Source organism: Harmonia axyridis, chromosome 7 (assembly GCF_914767665.1).
Source record: "Harmonia axyridis chromosome 7, icHarAxyr1.1, whole genome shotgun sequence".
NCBI classification, from domain to species: Eukaryota; Metazoa; Arthropoda; class Insecta; order Coleoptera; family Coccinellidae; genus Harmonia; species Harmonia axyridis.
Genome location: NC_059507.1, coordinates 8,881,662 through 8,894,578, shown reverse-complemented (window position 1 = coordinate 8,894,578; position 12,917 = coordinate 8,881,662). Strand labels below are relative to the sequence as shown.

Sequence of the window (12,917 nt, the reverse complement as noted above, 5' to 3'; positions counted from 1 at the left end):
CCTTTGAACGAATCTTTCCCAGATTTATCTGAGTTGGATTCCTAAGTCATTAGGAGTAGCTGGATGATTTTCTGAACCTCTCAGCCTTCTATTGAGGTTGTCCCAAACCTGCTCAATCAGATTGAGATCTGGACTTCTTGCTAGCCATTCCATTCGAGAGACTTCAACCTCTTCAAGGTACTCCTGAACGATGCGCGCACGATGGGGTCTGGCATTATCGTCCATAAAAATGAAATTTTCACCAATGTATGGGGCAAATGGCACTACATGCTCTTCAAGAATGTTCCTTATATACCTTTCAGCATTCATAGCTCCATTATCAACGACCACTAGGTCTGTGCGAGCAGTCAAAGATATTCCACCCCATACCATAATCGATCCTCCCCCGAAACCAGTAGTATTCAGAAAATTGCACTGAGCATATTTTTCATGTGGACGTCTGTATACAAGGGAACGTCGATCACAATGGTAGAGGCAGAATCTAGACTCATCTGTGAAGAGAACTCTTTCCCAATCAGCCTCTTCCCAATGGATATGCTCTCTCGCAAAATCCAATCGCGCCCTTCGATGGGCTGGGGTAAGAGCTGGGCCTCTTGCCGCGACACGAGGCCTTAAATTATATTCTCTGAGGCGATTTCTTATTGTCTGAGTGCTAATTTGCACCCCATGAGTTTGCTCAAGCTGATTTTGAAGGAGGCGAGCGGTTGCAAACCGTTTGTGTGTGCTCATAAAGTTACGCGTAACATTCTTTATTAGTTAAATTAACAATATTATCAAAAATACTTATTGTCTAGTAGCAATTGGTTTGAATGTAACGCCCTGTAGTTTGTTACATTTTAAGATTTATAAAAATGAGCTGTTTCCAAACATGTTTGGTACATGTGGTCTAGCAGACAGAATATGAAAGAAATTGTTTCTCATCAATTTAAAAAAACATAGTCGTCTAGTTTTTCGTGAAATGTCATTATTTATTTAGTAATTTATTGGTGTTCAATGACAGTTCAGTACTACAATATTTTTGGTATTCGTGAATGTTTTAATTATTTTTAATTTGAATTTGAATTATATTTAATTTGAAATAGAAATGGAGTTTGTTTTTGTCCACCCTGTACCAATTGGAATCAACATGTGATACATTTTTGGAATCAGCTCAGCTGAAGTAATCGGAAAATTGAGACAAAATGGGGGTGTTTCATTTTAAAAAAAATGACGCTGACGTCATTTCTCGAAAGTAATTACCCTGTATATTAGTTTATTATTTTAAAATACCTTTTATTAAAATCAAAAATTGACGTGTTTCAGGATTATTTCAATGGCTAAAAATGAATTTGTTCCATACTTTACAGACACAGTGTATACTGATGTCCATCTCGCTTTACAAAGTAACCTTCTCATCATTTTTTCATTTTCAAATCCATGTGGAATACTGTTCAAAATGGCTGCCGTACTAGTGGTTAAGAATGAGATGTCTATTATCCCACGTATATATAATGTTTCACAAAGGACGCATCGCTCACATCTTTAAATACAGCTTTTGTTGTATCTATCCCATTCAACCTCACATTTTTCCGTGTGTTTTTCCCCTTATCAAATCTCCAACCCCCAATGAAACTGATGAATTTAAAGCCCTACTGTTCGTGTACCTCGAATTCGACAAAAAGAACTGCCATAAAATTACTCCGAATCCTGGCGGTTGTTCTCTGGATATGCCCCTGGAGTATGTTATGGAACCCTTGGGAAGCACACAGTTCAGTTTCATTCCTGATCAGATAAGTCAAGTCAGTCAAGAGGTGTTACGGGTCGAGGAGCACGAAAAAAGTTGGTAACCATAAAACAAATCGATGGAATCGAGACTGTTTTGGGTGCACGATTAGAAGGGATCTTTATTTAACTTTTCGCTATGCACTGAAAACAATATGAACTAAAGGGTGTTTTTTTTAGAGCTATAGAACTTTAAATTGCAATAAAACAACGATGGATTATTCGAAAGACATTAATTTTATTTATCCGCAAGATAATCTTGTGGCATTACATTTTAAATATGACTTCTGGCATATGACCGCCACGGCTGGCTCGGATGTAGTCCAATCTGGACGTCCAATTTTCGATGACTTTTTCCAACATTTGTGGCCGTATATCGGCTATAACACGTCGAATGTTGTCTTCCAAATGGTCAAGGGTTTGTGGCTTATCCGCATGGACTAATGACTTTACATAACCCCACAAAAAGTAGTCTAGCGGTGTTAAATCACAAGATCTTGGAGGCCAATTCACAGGTCCAAAACGTTAAATTAGGCGGTCACCAAACGTGTCTTTCAATAACTCGATTGTGGCACGAGCTGTGTGACATGTTGCGCCGTCTTGTCGGAACCACAGCTCCTGGACATCATTGTTGTTCAATTCAGGAATGAAAAAGTTAGTAATCATGGCTCTATACCGATCACCATTGACTGTAACGTTCTGAGCATCATCGTTTTTGAAGAAGTACGGACCAATGATTCCACCAGCCCATAAAGCGCACCAAACAGTCAGTTTTTCTGGATGTAACGGTGTTTCGACATACACTTGAGGATTAGCTTCACTCCAAATGGGGCAGTTTTGTTTGTTGACGTAGCCATTCAACCAGAAGTGCGCTTCATCGCTAAACAAAATAAAATGGACGTAGTGCGCGATACGTATTCCGCACAGAACCATTATTTTCGAAATAAAATTGCACTATTTGCAAGCGTTGTTCAGGCGTGAGTCTATTCATGATGAATTGCCAAACCAAACTGAGAATAAATCACTTTACAGCTGTTAAATCGGTCGCCTTCTTGAACAGTAATGCCAACTTAAAGTTATATACCTCGAAAAAAAAGCACCCTTCATACTTAATGAAAATTATTTTCACAAACCTTACATTTTCAATTTTCCATGTTTTCACTCATCAACTTGATTATGCATTTACGAGCGTTCCCCGAAGAGAGAATGAATTTGTGGTCAAATATACTAACTGACAAAGAAACTGCCAGAAGGGGATGTTTGAATTTTATATTTTTTTTGGTAAACCATAGATATTATAGCAAGGAGTAAATGATTGAATTTGCAGAAACAATCGTGAAGGTTTTTCCATATGAACAATTTTTGTTACTTAAATATTGTAGTCGTTTTTTAAATTTTACAACAAACCATCTGTTCGGGGATATCCAAAGTCGATATTTAGTTGTTGTTAAAATGTCTAGAGCACATGTACGCGGAATTTATCGTCAGCTAAGTGAGTTTGAAAGAGGTCGAATTATTGGTCTACGGGAGGCGGGGTTGTCATTTCGAGAAATCGCTAACCGTACGAACAGAAATCCAACTACTTTTATGAGATGTTGTCAAGCGTGGTTTGATGAAGCACAAAATCGAAGAAGAGTAGGCACCGGACGTCGAAGGGGGACTAATGAACTTCAAGATCGACGTCTAAAACTTATGGCCGTTAGAGACTGATTTGCGACAACTCGATCTTTGGCTGATGAGTGGTTAGGAGAACAAGGCCATCCTGTAACCGTCCGAACGGTTTACCGCCGGATTAGGTCTTTTGGAATGCAGCATTATTGACCCCATCTTGTGTCACCTCTGTCGGTTGAGCATCGCCGGCAACGATTACAGTGGTGCAGAGAACGTCAAAATTGGAATGAGAAATGGCATCAGCTCGTCTTTTCTGATGAATCTCGATTTTCCTTGGGTGCACATGAAGGATGAAGAAGGGTGAGACGACGTCGGGGAGAAAGATATGAACCTCAGTTTGATGTTGAGCGTCAAGTACACCGGACAGTAGGCGTTATGGTATGGGGTGCTATTGCACATGCCAGTAGGTCACCTTTAGTCTTTATTCGAGGTAACATGACAGCACTGCGTTACCTTCAAGAAATAGTAGAGCCATAATTTCTCCCTTACCTTAACCGGAGAATCCAATATTTCAGCAAGATACTGCCCGACCTTAACTTTCCAGAATTAGTTTAAACGTTTTCGAAGCGATCCATGTGAAACTTTTGCCATGGCCGCCCAGATACCCCGATCATGTGCCCATAGAGCATGTTTGGGACAACATGGGTAGAAGGCTCTCTCATATGCGAATATTTCGAAAAACTAAATTGGGGGTTCTTGAGAATTTTTTCTGTGAGTATTATAGTTCTTGAGATGCTTTTGGTGAGCATCGATTATGGGACACCCTGTACAATATGTAACACAGGTATTATTGAGGGTGTTACTTCGATATGGCAATTCATTTTCATAACTTCTGAAATACATGTAACCAATTCTGAATTCTGAATTACACTTTTCTATTTATGAATTTCAAATTATCAAATCAAAATTCTGATTCATATATTTTTAAATTTTTTCTTTTTCTGAATTGCATTTCTGAAATACAAATTACTGTTTCCGAATATGAAGTTCATTTTCTGAATTTTGATCTTCTGAAAGTCAATTAGCTTTTCTAAATTACCTTTTACGCTTTCTGAATTTCAATTCAAAAAGGTGTAGATGTAGACAGACCTAGAAATCTTGGCTCTCCTTAAAAAATTCTGCCCTCTTTTTGGCCCCCCATTTGATTCTGTATAACAGCTAGAGCAAATCTCTGTTCCCATCAAAAAGTAGCACGATGTTCCGAAAACCACATCACTCTATATCTGCTCAAATCAGAGAAACCTCGCAAAACCTACAGTTTTGGGACAGTTATTGTCATGTGATGCAATAATAACAGCCACTGGCACATCTGAACCTATATTGCGAAGAATAGAAAAAAAAGTGACAGGTGCCTATGAAAAGAGCGACACACTTTCCTTCTGAACTTGCAGCGTTTGCATAGAAAACAATTTATCATTTTGTATTCACGTTGGCTGCCTCCTTTATAATTTCGAGCACATTTCCGGCACCTCTCTTTCGCTTTCGTACTGCCTGACTTGAAAGACTTTTTGTGCCGAATGTCATTCGGGAATCGAGGGTGAATATATGTGAAATTCTATGAGAGCGGCGGGATCCGTCCAGAATGGGAATAAATGTTCTGGAATATTCTGTTCTGTTGAAACTCCACACTTTGATGTTCATTCAGCAGGAACTGCTGATAATATGTAATAACCCAGAATGAATTCAGAACTTTTCGTTGGTTCCTCAGAATGCGATTTTGGGAAAGTTTATTTCATATTTTATCGGTGGTCTCAATAGTACAATATTGTATAAAAAGTGCATATAAAAGGAAATGTTTAAGGGGTGTAGGATTACTCTTGTTTTGGTCCTATGGTTGGGACTGGATTAGAACATAAATTTTAGCCATTTTCGAAATAATTATGATGGACATATACATTTCCATACCAACCAACCATTCCAACAATTGCGATTTCAATCAAACTTCGTTTTAATTAATCACTTCAGGAAAAATAAGAAGATTGTAGGAATTGTAATAATTTGCAAATATTATATCCTACATGTATTATTATAAACAATCTAAGGCAAAATTATATGTTTAACTCGGCAGCAAAGTAGATGACAGCCTTAGCTGAATTCCTGCCGTGTCAAGTATGTCTTGACCACTTTCGCAACATGGGTTCAATCATTTTCATGCTGTAAAATCACTTTATTTTTTTCCAATAATCTGCTCAAATGTATTAACTGCGTTCGATAACGATCGCCTCTGATTGTTTCAGTTGGTTTTAACAACTCATAATACACTACGCCGAGCTGGTCTCACCAAATACTGAGCAGAACCTTGGAACCGTGATTACTCGGTTTGGCCGTTGACGTGGATGCATGGCCGGGATATCACTATGATTTTCTGCGCTTTGAATTATCGTAATGAACCTAATTTTCGTCTCCAGGCACAATACGATGCAGAAATCCCTTCCGTCTTTGACTTGCAAGGAGCTGTTCACAAGCAAACAAACGCCGTTCAACATCTCTCGGCTTCAACTCGTACGGCACCCAATTTCCTTGTTTCTGAATCATTCTCATGACTATCAGGCGTCTTGAAATGACTTGTTGCTTCACTTCCAATGATCCTGCCAATTCTTGTTGCGTTAGTCACGAATCTTGATTTAGTATAATGCCTCTAAGGCCCAGTTTCACCAAACAGCACTTGATCCCAGATTTATTAGACTCCGCTTGTTACTAAAGCAGGCTTAACAGTGTTTTCTGTTTCACCATGCATCAACCCGTCCGAAGATGATCGCGATTAAATAGTCAAACCATTTGGCAACGTTGTGAACAAAAAGTTATATAGTGTTCTGTATCATATTAGCAGTGATGACCACCATTGGCGCTAGATGTCAGGTGTCATTCATTCATAACTCATAACATTTCAAATCATTTGTCATCTTGTAAACAAAAAACAAAGTTAATTTTTGCCGAAAATGTCGAGTGATGTGTTTCGAAATGTCGGAAACTTGCAGAAGTTAAAAAGAAATTATCCCATTTCACAAAACCACACATTCTGAAAAAAAAAAACTATATACGTAATTTTATTAACTTATTTATTTTTATTAACAAGTTTAACTGCTTTTTGAATAATATTTCAATCAAACATATCAATAAATTATTCTTTGCAATAAATTTCATAAAACACAAAATCAAAGTTTACGTGTATTTTAAACGGGAAATATTGAGCCTATACATATAGTCATATTTTGATAAAATTGACCCAAAAATTTGAAATTTCCGGAAAAATAATTACATAGACAAGAGTTCCATACTGATAAATAATTATTAATCTCAACTTGAAAGGTTATAATCCTCCAAAAATGGCCGATTAGTGCTAAATCGCGATTGGTCGATTAAATGGCGCTTTGGAGTGTGGTGAAACGCTACATTACATTAATCGTGATCTAAGGCCTCACTTAAGAGCCAAGTCAAGATTAAAGCATTTGGTGAAACTGGGCCTAATTCTGCATCTTAGAAATCCTTCTCTTTTTCACCGCCATGCTGATCTTCGACGTCAAAATCACCGTTCTTGAAGATTTCAAACCAATCTTGGCACGTTCTTTTCTTCAGATTTCTTCATTTTGAAGTACAAAATTAAAACCTCTCGCAAATGACTACAATTTGGCTCGTAAGCTGACATGTTTAATCGACAATAACATTATGATTCAGACACAAATCGAATGATATTTCGATGGCGTTATGTTCACAAATGCCTAAGCTTATTGTATGACATATACGATCTGTTTTTTCCGACTACCACTTACCACTACAGCCATCTATTGCAAAACGGCGGAAGCGAAATTGTATACCTAATATATTTTGAAAAATGAGCTCCAGGTCCTCAATGAATTGTTTTCCAAGTCTTATAGTTTTCGAGATGCTTTCAGTCAGTTATTATGCAATATATTGACGTATATATCGATCGTCTAGGGGCTGCTCATGCTTGAATAGCCTATATTGATGTAAGCTTGGTTAATCGATCGTCTACAGATATGATTCGATTACCTGGCCTTTCCACTTCTACTCCGTGACTTTGCTTGGATTTGTAATAATTAAACTCTTTTTAATTATATACATATATAGATACGGTACTGAATATCATCTTTTACTCGAGTGTTAATTAGTCGAAACGTCTTCGCATATCACGTCTTCGTCGTCATTTCTAGTTTCGGTCGTCTCTTCTTTAACTCGTTCGCGACTCGTCTTAATCTAGTCCGCGAACCGTCTTTTCGTCTTCGTCTTAAGTTGACCGACCGAACTAACTCTTAACTCGACTTTGACTTAACTTCCACTGTCTCTCGACTCGGACTTACTCACTCTACTCCCCGCAACTTACTGACCTCCCCTGAATATCGACTTCCCTTCTTCCGACTTGGCCACACCCTTCGCATCACCCGGATATCGGGGTAAGTACCAAGTACCTCCCCTGGTCCAATAAGAGTTTTGCCGTACCGCCCACAAAGATCTTCGCGGATTCCTGGAAATCAAATATTCTCGAAGGTCTGGAACCTGATACTCAGATGTGACACATCTGGTACAACCGTCTTGTCTTCGATCTTTCCTAACCCCAGTAAATCTCCTAAGATTTACAATCGAGTAATCGACCCGACATGTCTTTGACATCTCGAAGAATTAACACTTCCTTTCTAAGTTTTATACGAAAGCAATTCGTTCCCTGTAAATTCATTGAAACTGTCATGCCCTCGACACTTGAAGAAACTAATAGGTCTCCAAGCATCCTGTTGACCATCTCAATTATTTACAGGGAACAATCACTGGATCCTACATTGATTACCACTTCTTCATACGTATGTAGGATCCAGTTATTGTTCCCTGTAAATAATTGAGATGGTCAACCGAATGCTTGGAGACCTATTAGTTTCTTCAAGTGTTGAGGGCATGACAATTTCAATGAATTTGCAGGGAACGAATTGTTATCGTACATATAATGTAAAAAGGATGTGTTATTCTTCAAGGTGTCGAAGATATGTCATGGAGTTGTAAATCTTGAAGAGATTTACTGGGGGGGTTGGGAAAGTTCGAAGACAATGCGGTCTTACCAGATGTGTCACATCCGTGTATCAGCTTCTAGTCCTTCGAGAATATTCGATTTCCAGGAATCCGCGAAGATCTTTGTGTGCGGTACGGCAAAATTCTTATTGGACTAGGGGATGGTCCTTTAAGGGTGTGGTCAAGCCGAAAGAAGGGAGGTCGATATTTGAGACAGGGTAAGTTCCAATCGGCAGAAAGTTAGTTCAAGTTAAGACGAAGACGAGTAAAGTTCGGTCGGTCAACTTAAGACATACGACGTAAAGACGGTTCGCGGACTAGATTAAGACGAGTCGCGAACAAGTTAAAGACGAGACGACCGAAAACTTGAAGTACGACGAAGACGTGATAATCCAAGACGTTTCGAGTACTCAACAAACGAGTTAAAGACGAAATTCAGTATCGTAGTGAGAAACTTGTTATTAGGACGTTATTAGCATCTTCTCATACTGAGTTTGTGCTGTATAATTGTGGCTTTGTAAATAGAAGTAAATAATTCAAAAGAGTTTAATTATTACACATCCAATAAAGTCACGGAGAAAAAGACGAAAGGCCAGGTAATCGAATCATACCTCTAGACGATCGATTAACCAAGCCTACACGTATATTGAAACCATATGTTCTCCAGTCCCACCGATTATCGTGAATTAATGCATGGAGAGGGCTGGAACAGCTATTTATTCCAGAGAAAAGAAGATTTAAATTTTTCCGGGCTGCAGCATGCCATTCCAGCAACTCCACGAAACTAGGTTAAACGTCCTCTCTACCACCACAAATAACCCACTCTTCGTCGAAAACACATCCTCATCCTCGAACAAACAACTCATTCGACTCTCTTGTGCTGTTGAACAGCCAAGCCGACTAAAACTGGCAATTTAGCGCAGATTAAATAACAAACATATCTCACGAGCTATCTGCATAACACGCTGTGATTCCGAAGGACCCAGCTCATCCCGTTCACGCATGAGGGCTCTTTCTCCAAGAGTTTTTACCGCATTTGATGTTTATTGTTGTTGAAATATTTGCGGGAGATGTATGAGGCTTTTGTTCAAACTTAAAATATTCTGTTTCAGGAACAAAGCCACAAGTCATACCGGCCATTGTGCGTTCTGACATTCAGGTGGAATTATATGTTGTGGCAGTTGGAGCCTATGGGATATCATTTGGTGAACATGCTACTTCACTCAGTTGTCTGCGTCATGTATTTCAGGTGAGTGGTCAGCGGGAATAACAGGTACGGCTAGATACGTTCCAACTATATGAATACGTGGAAATCATATATAGAACATACGTAAAACATTTGCGCAGCGAAATGGAATGGGGCGAATAAACCAAAACAATGATTTTGTTTATCTTCCATTTCGAATTATTAACTTTGGCGATGAAACTTTTCATTTAATCCTTCCACAGATTTCGAAACTATTTCATCCAATATTTCGACTATATGTCTATACAGGGTGAGTCTTTGACTTGTACATATATTTCAACCGAAGATTCCTGAGGTCAAAAGAAACACTTTTGTCCTTTATAGTTTTTTCCGATTCGGCCCGGTTACAAAGATACAGGCTGTTGAAAATCGATAAAAAAATGTGATTTTCGGCTATATCTCGTAAATGGATCTATTGAAGGAAATGATTTTTGGAATATAGCTTTTCCTTGATGTGATACATCTTCTCCGAACACAAGATTCCCTACACATCTTTCAGTTTCTTCATTATGAACATTACATCACATAAAAATACCAGAAATTTGAAGAACCCAACTCTTAAAAGTAATTTGAACGTTCATTGAACAATATTTGGCTAATTTGGAAAATAAAAGTATTCTTCATATTTTCTCCTACAAAGCGCCGTTTTCGAGTAACTTGATCTTAAAAAAAAAAATTATGTGTGAAATTCGAAAAATTGGGTACTTTGGCTGTTCTGTTGTGGAAAAAAAACCACAGAAATGAATATTTACTATGATGTCATGTCTCAGATTTTAGAATTGAAGTACTAGCCAACTTAGTCTGAAAATGAAGTTATTTGAATAAGCTCACCTCAACTCTTCTATTTGATTACAAATAACTGAGCTTTGACACAGCTCTTATAATAAGAAGATACGTCATTAATATCAACATTCTATTTTGAAAAGTCCAGATTTCCCATAAGGCCCATGTTTAAAAAAGTTTTCACAAAATAGTCCCATTATAATGACAACAGTCAATATCCCACTAAAGACTGCTGCTATTGAACAATACTGTATTCTTCGAGGGTCATTCAAACTCACATCGAAACATACTACTAAGTACATGCTAGACAAATTTTCATGTGATTGAGATTAAATACTTTTATTCTTTTGCTTTTCCATAAATTCATCCTAGAGCATATGATTGACATACTTCCAAGAGTGCCATAATTGTTTTAATATGAAAACAAATAGGTGAGTTGAAAGAAACAGGATATTCAACTGTAGATATTTAGGTATATTGAATACTTCTCATTTATTTTCAATGGCAAAATCAAGAAGAATCAAGTAGTAGAGTTGGCTATAATGTAGGTACATATTATAGAACAAATTTGATTACAAGTGGAGTCTAACATTTTCCATTGATTACAGAGCCATAAAACTTCATTTCCATATTTTCACACTGATTTCTCCAAAAATATTAATAATAATAATAATAATAATAAACTTTATTGATCCTTCCTGACATTAAACAAATGTATAGGACAAGTCATATAAAAATAGTATACAATTTCATAGAGAGAAAAAAAACAAAAAAAAAACAGATTCAAAGAATGGAGTCCCTAAGGAACTCTCCAACACTATAGTAGCATCCTTTAATCAATAGCAACTTTACTTCTCGCTTGAAAGACCTTCCATTCATTGATTTCAACCTACTAGGCAAACGGTTGTACAATTTAATGCCCATAAAGCTCGGTGAGGACTCATATTTAGCTGTACGATGTTTGGGGAAGGCTATGGTATCAGTATGGCGTGTTTCATACCCATGAAAGTCAGAGCATCTCTTGTATTTACTGATGTTAAGGTGGATATAATTGAGGCAATTAAGAATGTAAATACATGGGAAGGGAAGCATACCAAATTGACCGAAAATCGGACGACATGAATCGCATGGCCGAAGTCCGAAAATAAGTCGTACGATACGCTTCTGAGAAATGAAAACTCGACTTGACACTGTCGAGGAGCCCCAAAGAACCACGTTGTAATTTAGATGACTGTAAACCATGCTGTAATAAATAGTGAGTAGCTCCTCGACAGGAAGACAACTCCTGAGACGCAATAAGGCATAGTAAGCAGATCATTATTTTTATTTTTATGAGATAGTTGGAACAAATCAAATGCTTCATTTCATAAAGGAATTACTTTCTATCAGAATGCACACTTATTTATTTTGTATCCACACAATTATTTTGGAAATTGTTTTTAAATTTCTTGATAATATGTATTCTGTTGGGTTTCTTCAAATCTTCGATGATCTTCATTTTATGCAAATATAATATCAAATATCATAATAACAATAACAGTGTAAAATGTAAATGAATATTTTAGGTTAGAACATAGATTATTCGAACTGCTGTGTTTAAATTTGCAACACTCGAAATTTGAGGTTCAAACTTAAAACCACAGACTTCTAGTCTGTGTTAGAACTTTTACAGATTCATTTGAGAATGTGAGGTTAAATGTACGAAATGAAATAAACAACGATATATTATAAATGCGATATAATAAATGAATGGATATGAATTATGAGTATCAGAGCTAAGCTAATATGGGTGGTAGCGAGCTCAATTCGTTATAATTATCGAAAATGAAATAGAAAATCAAGAGAAAAATATATAATCTTTATCGTCAATGAAATTGGAATCTCTCATTTATTCTATTATAAATACTACTTTGTTCAACAAATGGAATGTTAAAAGTGAGTTTATGATGGTTTTTCCAATCTAGTAGCTTATTTCCAAGGTTCAAATTGTATATCTTATACTTGCGAAAACTTCAGTGTTCCGGTTACCAGGGGTGAATTAGCTCATTATGAAAATTTAAAATGGCTATATATTTTTAACAGGGCCGAATCGGAAAAAATGGTAAATGAAAAAAGTAATTCTTTTGACCTCAAGAATCTTCGGTTAAAATATATGTACAAGTCAAAGACTCACCCTGTATATATGAAAAGCAAACATATGAGGTGTGGTGTTATTCACTCAACCAACTACTCTGATGTTCACCTGGTTCGCTGAATTGTTCAATGGTGCATAGGGATTCACGGCTTGGCTTGATTTTCAAGCTATTTGGCTTGAGCTTGACTTGATTTCAAGCCAAGCCCAATTCAAGTAGTAGTTTTTCAATCTCAAGTCAAGTTAAGCATATATTTATCAAGTACTTGAATCATATCAAGCTACTTGATTTTGAGCAGTTTTTTTGTG

At 37.1% G+C, this 12,917-nt stretch overlaps 1 protein-coding gene across 1 annotated transcript in view; it reads left to right on the top strand.

The window, feature by feature from the left end:
- The window catches only part of LOC123684232 (protein O-mannosyl-transferase Tmtc3-like), a 69,124-nt gene that overhangs the window by 15,457 nt on the left and 40,750 nt on the right, over window positions 1-12,917 (top strand). The window contains exon 2 of the mRNA XM_045623408.1: window positions 9,561-9,697. Within this exon, the coding sequence (XP_045479364.1) occupies window positions 9,561-9,697 (137 nt within the window). The remainder of the gene's footprint in view (window positions 1-9,560; window positions 9,698-12,917) is intronic.